Source organism: Syngnathus acus, chromosome 21 (assembly GCF_901709675.1).
Source record: "Syngnathus acus chromosome 21, fSynAcu1.2, whole genome shotgun sequence".
In the NCBI taxonomy this organism is placed as follows: domain Eukaryota; kingdom Metazoa; phylum Chordata; class Actinopteri; order Syngnathiformes; family Syngnathidae; genus Syngnathus; species Syngnathus acus.
The window spans coordinates 14,426,704-14,439,230 of NC_051105.1; the positions used below are offsets into that span (position 1 = coordinate 14,426,704).

At 47.0% G+C, this 12,527-nt stretch overlaps 1 protein-coding gene across 9 annotated transcripts in view; it reads right to left on the reverse strand.

Moving 5' to 3' along the window:
• The window catches only part of LOC119139701 (homeobox protein PKNOX1-like), a 94,844-nt gene that overhangs the window by 5,342 nt on the left and 76,975 nt on the right, over window positions 1–12,527 (reverse strand). For all 9 annotated transcript variants that reach the window (XM_037280657.1, XM_037280654.1, XM_037280652.1 and 6 more), the window contains 2 exons: window positions 6,264–6,392; window positions 6,111–6,187 (listed from right to left, as the gene is read on the reverse strand). In XM_037280657.1, coding sequence (XP_037136552.1) covers window positions 6,111–6,187; window positions 6,264–6,392 — 206 coding nt within the window. The remainder of the gene's footprint in view (window positions 1–6,110; window positions 6,188–6,263; window positions 6,393–12,527) is intronic.

A 12,527-nucleotide genomic window follows, 5' to 3' on the forward strand; every position in this document is an offset into this window, starting at 1 on the left:
GGCCCAAATATAAGACGACCCCCTCTTTTTCAATACTCAAGTTTGAAAAAAGACTTTTTGAACACCAAATTTAATTTTTATACAGAAAATAATTACAGTACATCTGAAACAAATGACAAAACAGTACATTCGAGAGAAAAAGCAAGTTATTTTGCCTCCTTCAAATCATGCAAAAACTATCGCATCTTAATATCTGACGTACGCGCACACCCTCCTGTCGAGCTCTTGAAAGCAGCCGCTCTGAGGACCACGGAAAGCTTTTCTCTTATTGTGAGCATTTTAAGCGATCTTTTTGAGCTCTCCATCTCCGTACACGACACTCTGGGACACCATATTTCACAGCCACTTTGTAATTCTTTGAAGACTCTGCCTCATTTATCACTGTCATCTTGAAGTTTGCATCATAACTTCTCCTCAGCTGCTGGTTAACTTGGCCGTTCTTCGACCCACTTTCCTCCAGATTGTCGCTACGTTTCTCCATTGTCTGTTATCTCTTCTCTTACTTTCTTCTCTTTTCTTTCTTACCGCTAACTTTTATTTTTCTTCTTCGTGCTACCGCTATTTTTATTTTTCTTCTACGTGACAGGAGTTCGCTTTGGCTTGGGGAGTTAAGTTCAGCATTCGCTTTAAAGATATCTGGCGCCATCTAGCATTGTGAATGGGTATAATGTCTAGACCCCGAATGTAAGACGACCCCCACTTTTTCAGTCTTATTTCAATGCAAAAAACACCGTTTTATATTCGGGTTAATACGTGTTTGTGTATTTTACACAGAGTAATAGGGCAAAAAGTGTGACTTTTGGGATAGTCCAGCATGCATTATTTCCTTTTACATTGACTCCTATAGGAAATCTTGCTTCTACTTTTCTACTTACAAACCCGATCGCGGAACAAATTAGATCCATAAGTAGAGGTACAACTGTATCTCAGTGATTTAATCATTTGAAAGTTTATTGATACTTTTTCATGGACATTATGTCTCAAATGCATTTCACCACAAAGAAAATAATAATGGCTCAACACTTTTTTGCATTCAAACACAACAATTTACAGATTGTACAGGAAAGGTCACCAACATACTTTTAAATAGGTTATTTACGCATGAATCCAAATAGGCATCAAAACATCGAGTGATTAAAACATTACATTATTTACATTACATTTACATACGACTTTCTATTTGTTCCTGTAGCCACTTAAATAAATAATTTGTGAAGAGGCGAGGAACTCCAGGTTATTGAGAAATGCTTGGCTAGCATACTGTCGGTTGTAAACAAGCAGTAGAATAGAATAGAATGCATTTATTGTCATTGTACAATGATATACAACGAATTTGGGATAGTAATTTGCTTAGTCACTACGCAATGCACTTTGATGTGTGTTTGTCTGCTGTTTTGATTTCGTGTTGCAGTCACATCAGGGTGTATTTCTATTTTCATTGGTTCTCATTTATGAAATGACGAGGCGAGGAAATCTGGGAAAAGGTAAGTTACTGAGACACGCTAACCTACGCTGTCAGCTGCACCGGAGTCCTTCGTTACAAGGCACTTTGTGTACTAATCACTTATTTTCCTAAACTTTGACAATGATTTTAGATTTTGGGCTGCTGAAAAATAAAAATAAAAGGTTATTTTTGCAGGAATCTCAAAATAATAATAATAATAATAAATTATATTTATAACGCACTTTATATTTGGGGGAATCTCAAAGTGCTACATGGCAGATAAAAAACAAGAAAACAAAACAAGGACAAGTATAAAACAACTGGACGACAACCAAGATATGAGAGAAATTACGGAAATGCTAAGGTAAAGAGGTGAGTTTTAAGTCCAGTTTTGAAAGAGTCAGTGGATTGGGGTGCTCTTAGGTGGTCGGGGAGGGAGTTCCACAGTGTAGGGGCTGTATGGCAGAAGGCCCGGTCGCCCATGGTGTGCAGCTTGGTTTTCGGAACGTGGAGAAGGTGTGAATTGGATGAGCGGAGGCTTCGGGTGGCAGGTTTTGAGGCAAGGAGTTCTTTGAGGTATGGGGGAGCATGTCCGAGGATACAATGGTGAGTGAGGAGGGCGATCTTATCAATTCGGAATTTGATGGGGAGCCAGTGCAGAGAACGGAGGATGGGTGTGATGTGATTGCTTTTCCGCACCCTCATCAGGATCCTAGCAGCGCTGTTTTGAATGTACTGAAGCCTCTGGAGGCTCTTGCTAGGGATCCCGATGAGGAGTGCGTTACAATAGTCTAGCCTTGAGGAGACAAAGGCGTGGACAGGTTTTTCAGCATCCGTCAGGGTGAGTGTGGGGCGGAGTTTGGAAATATTTCTGAGGTGGAAGAAGGAGGTTTTGCAGATGTGTTTTATGTGTGACTCAAGGTTGAGTTGAGGGTCCAGTTTCTCACCCAGGTTGGTGACAGTGGCTGAGAGGGGAATAGTGAGACCGGCGAATAAGATGCTTGTTATTGGGCAGGTATGGATCTGATGGGGAGTGCCAATTAACATGGCTTGGGTTTTGTCACTGTTAACTTGCAGGAAGCTGAGATTCATCCACGCCTTTATCTCCTCCAGACACAGGGAGAGGATGGATGAGGGAGATGGAGAAGGCTGGGTTATGGAGGGCGGGGGGTCAAGTTTGAGGTATAGCTGGGTGTCGTCCGCATAACAATGATATGAGATGCCGAACTTCCTGATTATATTGCCGAGGGGTAGTATGTAGAGAGTGAAGAGGGTAGGACCGAGTACAGATCCCTGGGGGACACCGGAGGTGACAGTGTGAGTGTCGGATTTTTTCCCCCCCAGGGAAACGTACTCGGTCCGGTTCGAGAGGTAGGACTGAAGCCAGGTTAGAGCAGTGCCAGAGAATCCAGTGGAGTGAAGTTGGTTAAGGAGGATATTGTGGTGGGCAGTGTCAAATGCAGCGGACAGATCCAACAGGATGAGAAGTGATGGGGAGCCTGCATCGGCAGCCATGAGAAGGTCGTTGGTGACCCTAACAAGTGCTGTTTCAGTGCTGTGGCCAGAGCGAAACCCGGATTGAAATTTCTCAATGATGTTATTGCGGGTGAGATGAGTGTGAAGTTGGGCAGCTACCACTTTTTCCAGAACCTTGGAAAGGAACGGGAGGTTAGATATTGGTCTGTAGTTGGCAAGGTTGTCCGGGTCAAGTGAGGGTTTTTTGAGCAGGGGGGTAATAACGGCAGTCTTCAATGCAGGGGGTACAGAGCCAGACTAGAGTGAGAGGTTGATGACATTGGTTATTAGGGGACTAATGGCTGAGGTTTGTTGTTTAATGAGGGCTGTGGGGAAAGGGTCCAGGGCACATGTGGAGGGTTTCATCTTTTTGATGATGTCCTCTACCTCCGACTGCAAGATAGGGGAGAAGCAGTGGAGAGGCTGGACTGTCCCGGGTGGAAGGAAGGGGGGAGGAGGTGAAGTGGTGGGGCCAGAAGAGGAGAGGAGCTGGGTGCGGATGTTGTCAACCTTAGCGGTAAAGAAGGTCATAAAGTTATTGGACGCTACCTCTGAGGATTCTGTTGGAGTGGTGGGTTGGGGTTTGAGAAAGTGGTTGATGGTTGAAAAGAGCTGTTTTGAATTCCCAGGGGTATTGTTTATGATATTGGAATAGAACTGGGCACGTGCAGTCCCAAGGGCTTTTGAGTAGGCCTTCTGATGTTCTTTGTAGGCCTGTTTGTGCACGGTCAGTCCTGAGGCTTTAAGACGACGCTCCAGGATGCGTCCAGTTGACTTCATCAGACGCAGCTCACTGGTGTACCAGGGGGCTGAGCGTGAAAAAGTGACTGTTTTGGTTTTTTGGGGGGCGTGGATACTTAGAAGTTTGGCCAAAGAGTTATTGTAATGGTCCACTTCCTTGCTGACTGATGTAAAGGTTGCAGAGGAGGAGGAGAGAAGCTGGAGGTCATGTGCTATAGTGTCTTGGTTGATGTTTTTGAAATTTCTGAATGAGATTTGCCGCTTGGGTTTGGAGTGGGGGCGTGGGAAAGGAAGTTCCATTTGAATAAGTTTGTGGTCAGACACACCGACCTCGTGAACTTGCAGGTTGCTTATGGCCGATGAGGAGATGACAAGGTCAAGTGTATGCCCTTTGTCATGTGCGGGGACATTTACATGTTGGGTGAGGTGTAAACAGTCCAATAGTTGCAACAGGTCAGAGGCAGGGGGGCGGGAGGGGGTGTCGACATGGATGTTAACATCACCTAATATGATTAGATTAGAGGAAGTGGAGGTACAGAGGGTAGTGAGTAGATCGTGTAGTTCTGGAATGAAAGAGGAGTTTGATTTAGGAGGGCGGTAAATAAGTAAAACTGTGATAGGATATGGAGGTTTACATTTGAATGCAAGGGATTCGAATGAGGAGTGATCAGGTAGAGGGAGGGGGGACAGCTCTAGATCAAGACGGTGGAGTACAGCCAGGCCACCGCCACGGCCGGTGCTGCGAGGTTTAGTTATGTATTTATAACCAGAGGGACAGGCTTCATTGAGGGATTGATAGACATCCGGTGATTGCCAGGTCTCAGTCAGGCACATTATGTCTAAGCCTTTGTCCAGGATGAGGTCGTGAATAAATGATGATTTACGGGTGAGTGCTTGGATGTTGAGGAGATCCATTTTGATTGTGGCTGTGGGGCTGTGTTTAGGTAGGGGGCGAAGTAGAGAGAAATCCACTCCACGTTTTCTGTGCCACATGCAGTGCAGTCCACTCTGTGTTGGAGTGAAATCCACTCCGTGTTGGTGTCCGTTCCGTGCTGGAGAAATTAACACTCCGTGTTTTCCCGGCAACCCGTCTTGTGTCGGAGTCCGCTCCGTGTAGGAGTCCGCACCATGTTTTCCAGGCCACCTGGAGTACTGCAGCCCCGCATGGTTGCTACAATAAGATCCAAGTGCGCCAGGTATCTGATGACGTGTTATACATGCGACGGGGTGTCAGGCGGAGGAGGAGCAGATGAATGGTACAGTGTTATGGACGGGTTGGGAGAAAACAAAGTTACGACGGGTGCTTCTGTGGATGTAACGTGGTCTGCGGAGAAGTCCGAGTTGTTTGATGACAGACACACCCTGGAATGGTGTGATTACTCAGCTCCAGGAAGCGGGGGATGGAGTAAGTTAACATAGTGCCGGTTGGAGAACACTGAACTTGAGTGTTAGCCATTGGCTAGGCTAGCCAGGATGCCTTGGCGGGGGGTGGTGGGGTGGGCGCGCCGTAGTAGGCTCTGTGACGGTTCGCCGCGGTTCGCCGCGGTCCAGGCGCACTGCACACTAAAACTAGAAGCTAAAAACTAAACTTTAATAATGGCTAAAATAAATAAATAAATAAAAACACTAAAACTAAACTAATTCTGGTGGAGAAGCGGCGAACAATCAGCGCCAGCGTCCTCTCCCCAGATTACTTCCGCCTTGGTCCACACCACACAGGTGGTCATTTCTTCATGCGCAGTGATAAACTCGGCCAAAATCTCCACTCTCCAAACAAGCTCTTTTTGTCGATAACTTGAAATTAATCTATGCGACATAACCTTGATTTTGTGAAAACACATATATTCACACACACATGCGCGCACACGCAAGCACGCACACACAAAGACACAGAACACGCGCGCACGTTTGTAGTTTCGTGATTCACAGGATTGCTAAAAAAAGAGGTTTGCCTTAAATATAGTTTTGTTGAGTAGTAAAGTTTCTAGGATCAACAACAGAAACTACTATTGTTGTGAACACCCTCTTTTCTACTTTTTCTTACTAATAGCCCAATTTCACAGCCTTAAGAGTCTGCATATCATAAACACTTGGTCCTGTTGGATTTGTGAGAATCTCCTGGTACCTTGTTTGTAACTATAAAAACATACTCAAAACCTGGAATATTTTTCATCACATAGCATGATTATTATTCTGAACATTACTTTATGTATTTATTTAATATAGTAGTATTATGAAACTGCAGTCATTAGGCCACATTTCTCATATCTCTCGAGAGACATGTGCAAACTAACATTGTCAGACATACTATCTTATGTTAAAATTCATCGAATACACAAACTTGTTAAAAAAACAAGTACGTAGATGAGAGAGAAGCCCATTTGTGGGACTATGGAGGAACTTTACTCACCAGTTATTGACCTGAAGAAGTGTCAGATTTGTCTGACTGGCGATCTGTTTCTTTTCATCCTCTGTTGGGTAAGGATGCTACAGATGAAAGGGGGAGACATTTTTGTTGTTTTGGTATTCCATGATATACAAATGACCTGACAAACAGACTCACCCCAATGTGCTGAAAAAGCCATGAGCGCATGACATTTGTCGCATGTTTGGGTAGAACGCCACGTTTGTTTTTAGTTGAGCTGTCGTCATGATTGAAGAGGTTTAAGTCCTGGTGAAATCGCAGTTGGAGCTGAGCGAACAGAGATTGGGTTAGCCAAGAACAACTATACAATTGTAACTTGCATTTCAAATGTTGATATGAAACGTGTAAGATATTTTATGATTCCGCTCCAACTAAGGTACAGAAATGTCAACACCTCCTGATGGAAACAATGTGGTATGAAGAATGCCATCTTATTTTGATGTCATACTTTAGTGGAATTAAAAAAAAACCACATTCAATACAGTGTTTAAAATCCTTCTGCCTTGGTTAAACTCAGTTGCTGAATTGAAAAACAGATGTTAAGTTATTTCAGATTTTTGTAATGGCTAGTAAAAAGAAGAAAGTGGTTGACTTCATTACCTCCCATATTGGAGGAATGGTTTGTGTCCTGCCCTTTATTTTGTGAGGTGCTCAGTCTGCGAGTCGCTTTCCTAACGAAAGCAGCATTACTGTATTGACTGCCAACAAGTTGTTTAATGCTTTGTGTTTTTTACGCCTTCAATAGCATCGTCTGTAAGTACCGTATTTGGAATAAAAACTATGTTTATCAGCGTTACGTTTACATTGTGACATGTTTGGGTATATTGTAAAGTTTGTACACATTATCATAACCAGCAACAGTGAGCTTTTTGTTTAATGTATACAGTACTTTATAAAGGCTTGATCTGAAACAAATGTAAGTAGAAGATGCATACAGTTAATATGCCGTAAAAATATTTGCATTCAATAATAGTATTTAGTAAAAGTAGACGAGGGGGGATGTGAGCTTTAAAAAAACAATATTTTAAAAAACAAATCAATAACAATAGACAATTCACCAAACCCCTCCTTAGCAAAAGAAAAAAAAAATCAAATTCAAGACAGATATCTTTTACTGGTGCACAAAATGAGCCGTGCATGATCATCACCTTGTTCAAAGAACAAAACCAACACAATGTATGAACTCACAACAAATTACATACCTGCAAATCAGTGTGCCTTTGCGAGACCAGTTCAGATATGCGCTATCACGAATTTACACGATAAATCAGGTGTGTTCGGACCTCCACAATGGAGGCTCTGCCGTACCCCTGAGACCGACTCACCGAACCCCTAAGGTTGGATTGAACCCCGGTTAAGAACCACTGTTATATAATGACAGATAACATTTTGAGATGCAGTAAATACTGGTCTAAAGCGAAAAACTGTTTACTGCAGCAGTCAGAATGAAAAAAAATTTTTTATTTGCGATATGGATTTGTACTACATGCATCAACCTGGAATACAGGCTGTGTAACTTGTGGACTGTAAGAGAGATACAGCATCTGGAGTAAGTATAAGAGACAGTGTATACGTTTGCAATGACAACGAATTCAGCTGCGATATTTTGACAGTTTCCAAAATTGTCCTACACATACTACACATGAAATAGACACAAATGTAGTTACTATGATGCAGAGTACGGGCATGTAAACTGACTTAAGTGAATACTGAACATCCTGTCAAGTTTTACTTGCTCCCATAATGTCAGAGTGATGGCGGCTGTACTTATGTCTTATCAACGTTTACTTGCTTTGTGTCACGTGTCCACACCATCAGCACCTTGGATAGCTCTGTCCCTCTGCTACTGCCCCTCCCGACCTGTTATCCTCCGTGACGCACATTGCTTTGCAGTAATCAGCACTCATTGCCCACACCTGTTGTGCATCACCTGCTCATCAAGACCTCTACTTAATTAAGCGCACTTCTCCAGTCACATTTGGTCAGTTCGTCCCATGTTACTCCCTGTTCCTGCTCTCGTTGCCTACTGACTCCTGTTGCCGATCTCACTTGCCTGTCCGACTGACCGACCATTCCTGAACCCCACCTGCCCTGTTTCTGACCATAACCCATCCATCCATCCATCCATCCATCCATCCATCCATCCATCCATCCATCCATCCATCCATCCATCCATCCATTTTCTTCCGCTTATCCAGGGTCGGGTCGTGGGGGCAGCACCTTTAGGACGGACTCCCAGACTCATCCAGCTCATCCCGGGGGATCCCAAGGCGTTCCCAGGCCAGCGGAGAGACATAGTCTCTCCAGCGCGTCCTGGGTCGTCCACGGGGGTCTCCTACCGGTGGGACATGCCCGGAACACTTCCCCAGGGAGGCGTCCAGGAGGCATCCTGATGAGATGCCCGGGCTGCCTCATCTGGGTCCTCTCAACGTGGAGGAGCAGCGGCTCTACTCCGAGCCTCTTCCGGATGACCGAGCTTCTCACCTTATCTCTAAGAGAAAGCCCAGACACCCTGCGGAGGAAACTCATTTCGGCCGCTTGTATCTGGGATCTCGTTCTTTTGGTCACGACCCATAGCTCGTGACCATAGGTGAGGGCAGGAGCGTAGATCGACCGGTAAATTGAGAGCTTTGCCTTTTGGCTCAGCTCTCTCTTTACCACAACGGACTGGTACAGAGTCCATATTATTGCCGACGCTGCACCGAATCCGCCTGTCGATCTCGCGCTCCATCCTGCCCACATTCGTGAACAAGACCCCAAGATACTTGAACTCCTCCACTTGGGGCAGGATCTCATCCCCGATCCGGAGGGGGCATTCCACCCTTTTCCGACCGAGGACCATGGACCCGGATTTGGAGGTGCTGACCCTCATCCCGACCGCTTCACACTCGGCTGCGAACCGCTCCAGTGAGAGCTGGAGATCACGGCCTGAAGAAGCCAACAGCACCAAGTCGTCTGCAAAAAGTAGAGACGCGACGCTGAGGTCCCCAAACCGGACACCCTCAACGCCTCGGCTGCGCCGAGAAATTCTGTCCATAAAAATTATGTACAGAATTGGTGTCAAAGGGCAGCCTAAGTGGAGTCCAATCCTCACTGGAAACCAATCCGACTTACTGTCGGAAATGCGGACCAAACGCTGGCATTGATGATACAGGTCATCAGCTGGCATTGATGAACCTCTCTTACCAGTGGGTTCGGCATCCCTTACTCCCGAAGCACCCCACACAGAAGTCCCTGAGGGACATGGTCGAACGCCTTCTCCAGGTCCACAAAACACATGTGGACTGGTTGAGAGCCCTGCACACACCGAAGGACCTCAGTCTCCTCAGCAGGTGGAGGCGACTCTGGCCCTTCTTGTACAGGGCGTGGGTGTGACCAGTCCAGTCCAGTTTGTTGTTAAGGTGAACACCCAGGAATTTGTAGTTCTCCACTACCTCAATGCCCGATCCCTGGATGTTCACTGGAGTGAAGTGGGGTGCTGACCTACCGAAGTTCACAATCATCTCCTTTAAACGCTGGTGTTGAGCTGAAGCTGGTTGAGCTCTCACCAGCTGACAAAGGCCTTGATGACCGTCCTGTATTCCACAGCGATCTAACCTCACGTACTGCAGCCTGTTAGTGGGGACGTCTGTAGTCCATGCAGCCAGGTGATGGTCCACTCCCACCTTCTCCATCTTCACCCTGAGCAGTGACGGCTGGATGTTTAAAGCGCTGGAGAAATCAAAAAACATGATCCTCCCAGTGCTCCCGATGTCCTCCAGGTGAAGCAGTGATCTGTGCAGTAAATAAATTACTGCATCGTCCACCCCAACACCAGGCCAATAAGCAAACTGCAGGGGGTCCAGCTGTGCTCCCACCAGTGAACGCAGGACGCAGGATGATCCTTTCCATCGTCTTCATCAGGTGGGAAGTCAAGGCAATCGGCCTGAAGTGGTTAGGCTCCTTGGGGCGCGGCACCTTCGGTATGGGGACCACGCAGACCTGGAACTTTATTAAAGTTAAAAAGTTAAAGTCCCAATGATCGTCACACACACATCTGGGTGTGGTGAAATTTGTCCTCTGCATTTAACCCATCCCCATGTGATTTTGATCCATCCCCTGGGGGAGAGGGGAGCAGTGAGCAGCAGCGGTGCCGCGCTCGGGAATCATTTGGTGATCTAACCCCCCAATTCCAACCCTTAATGCTGAGTGCCAAGCAGGGAGGCAATGGGTCCCATTTTTATAGTCTTTGGTATGACCCGGCCGGGGTTTGAACCCACAACCTTCCAGTCTCAGGGCGGACCACTAGTCCACTGAGCTTATTCAGGCTCAGTTTGAACAGGTACATGACCACGCCTCTTAGCTGATCCACACAGTCCCTGAGCAGTCTCGGACAGATGCCGTCTGGGCCCGGGGCCTTCCCTGCCTTGATCTTCCTGAGTTGACTCCTCACCTGAAGATCTGTAAAGGAGAGGGGGGGGTGGGAAGACTGGGATGGGGGAGCGAAGAGTGAAGAGTGTCCTCGGGGGGGTGAGAGGGGGTTGGTGAGCTGGCGGGGGGGCTGGAGTGTTGAAGGTGGCAGGCTGAGGTGCAGAGGGGGGGAGCAGACCGGGAAAGGTGAGGAGTGGGAGCAGGGTGGGTAAAGGGGTGGGGTGGAGGCAGAATCAAATCTGTTGAAGAACAAATTGAGTTCATCCGCCCAGTCCTTGTCCCCACAAGTTGGTTTCCTATCAACACCTTTACCATGGCCTGAGATGGATTACAGACCCTCCAGATGTTTCTGGCATTGTTAAGCTCCATTTGCTTCTCCAGCCTCCTCCTGTAGTTCTCCTTCCCCTTCCTGATCTTCAGCAGGAGTTCCTTCTGGACTCTACGCAGCTCCTCTACGTCCCCCGAACTAAAGACTCTCTTATTATTATTAAGCAGAGCCTTTATCTCGGAGGACTGTTCTGGTTCTGGAAGGAGCGCTCTCCTGCACTTCTTCAAAGGACTCCAAAAAGGGTGGGTACTCTGAGCTGCCGTTTGTTGCATAGACACAAAAAAGAGTCCGGACCCATCCCCCGCACCCAAAGGCGGAGAGAGGCTACCCTCTCGTTTACCGAGGTGAATCCAAATGTGCAGGCGCCCAGCCAGGGGGCAATAAGTATGCCCACACCTGCTCTGCGCTTTTCACCGTGGGCAACTCCAGAGTGGAAGAAAGTCCAGTCCCTCTCAAGAGGACTTTTACCAGAACCCAAAGTATGTGTGGAGGCAAGTCCGACTATGTCTAGTCGGAACTTTTCTGCCCCGCACAAGGGCAGGCTTCTTTCCTGCCAGAGAGATGACATTACATGTCCCAAGAGCCAGCTTCTGTAGCCAGGGATCGGATCGCCAAGGTCCCCGCCTTTGGCCGTCACCCAGTTCACCCTACACCCGACCGCTTTGGCCCGTCCCACAGGTGGTGAACCCATGGGGAGGGGAACCCACGCTGCCTTTTCCGGGCTGTGCCCAGCCAGGCCTCAGGAGTGAAGGCCTGGAAACGCTCGCCTTTGAGCCCCAACTCCAGGCCTGGCTCCAGAGGGAGGGCCCCGGTGAAAGGCGTCCAGGCAAGGGAGAACGGAGTCATTTTTATTTATCATCATGAGGGGTCTATGAGCCGTGCTTTATCTGGCCCCTCATGCTTTTTCCATGGGTGACCCTGCCAGGGGCATAAAGCCCCAGACAACTTGGCTCCTAGGATCATTAGGACACGCAAACTGATGGTTTTCCTCACTCCACCTTTTATGTAAGAACCACAGTGAGACAGTTTGCCCATTTTAGCTCAGTGGCCTATTGGTAGAATATCCGCCCTGAGACTGGAAGGTTGTGGGTTCAAACCCCGGCCGGGTCATACCAAAGACTATAAAAATGGGACCCATTGCCTCCCTGCTTGGCACTCAGCATCAAGGGTTGGAATTGGGGGGCTAGATCACCAAATGATTTCCGAGCTGCTGCTCACTGCTCCCCTCTCCCCCAGGGGATGGATCAAAATCACACGGGGATGGGTTAAATGCAGAGGACAAATTTCACCACACCCAGATGTGTGTGTGACGATCATTGGGACTTTAACTTTAACTTTACGCTTGCAAGCTGAGAAAGCCATCATCACCCTGTGTGGTATAGAGGTGCTTGAAAGCACTCTAACCTTCGCCTGCTGGTGGTGGGGGTGAACAGGTTTCAGGGGTCACCTCTGCAGACTAGTTTAGTCAGTGCAGAGGGTCTTATCTCTTTGTTTTACAGTTGTGTAAACAGATACTGGTGGAGCATCTTTCGACAAGCTAAGCAAGAACGTTTGCACAACCTTGGAAAGTTTCAACAAACGAGTCAAGGAAAGGTGGAAAGTTTTAACAGAGTTAATGATTCTAGTCAACATTTCAACATAATCATACGATCAAAATAAATTGT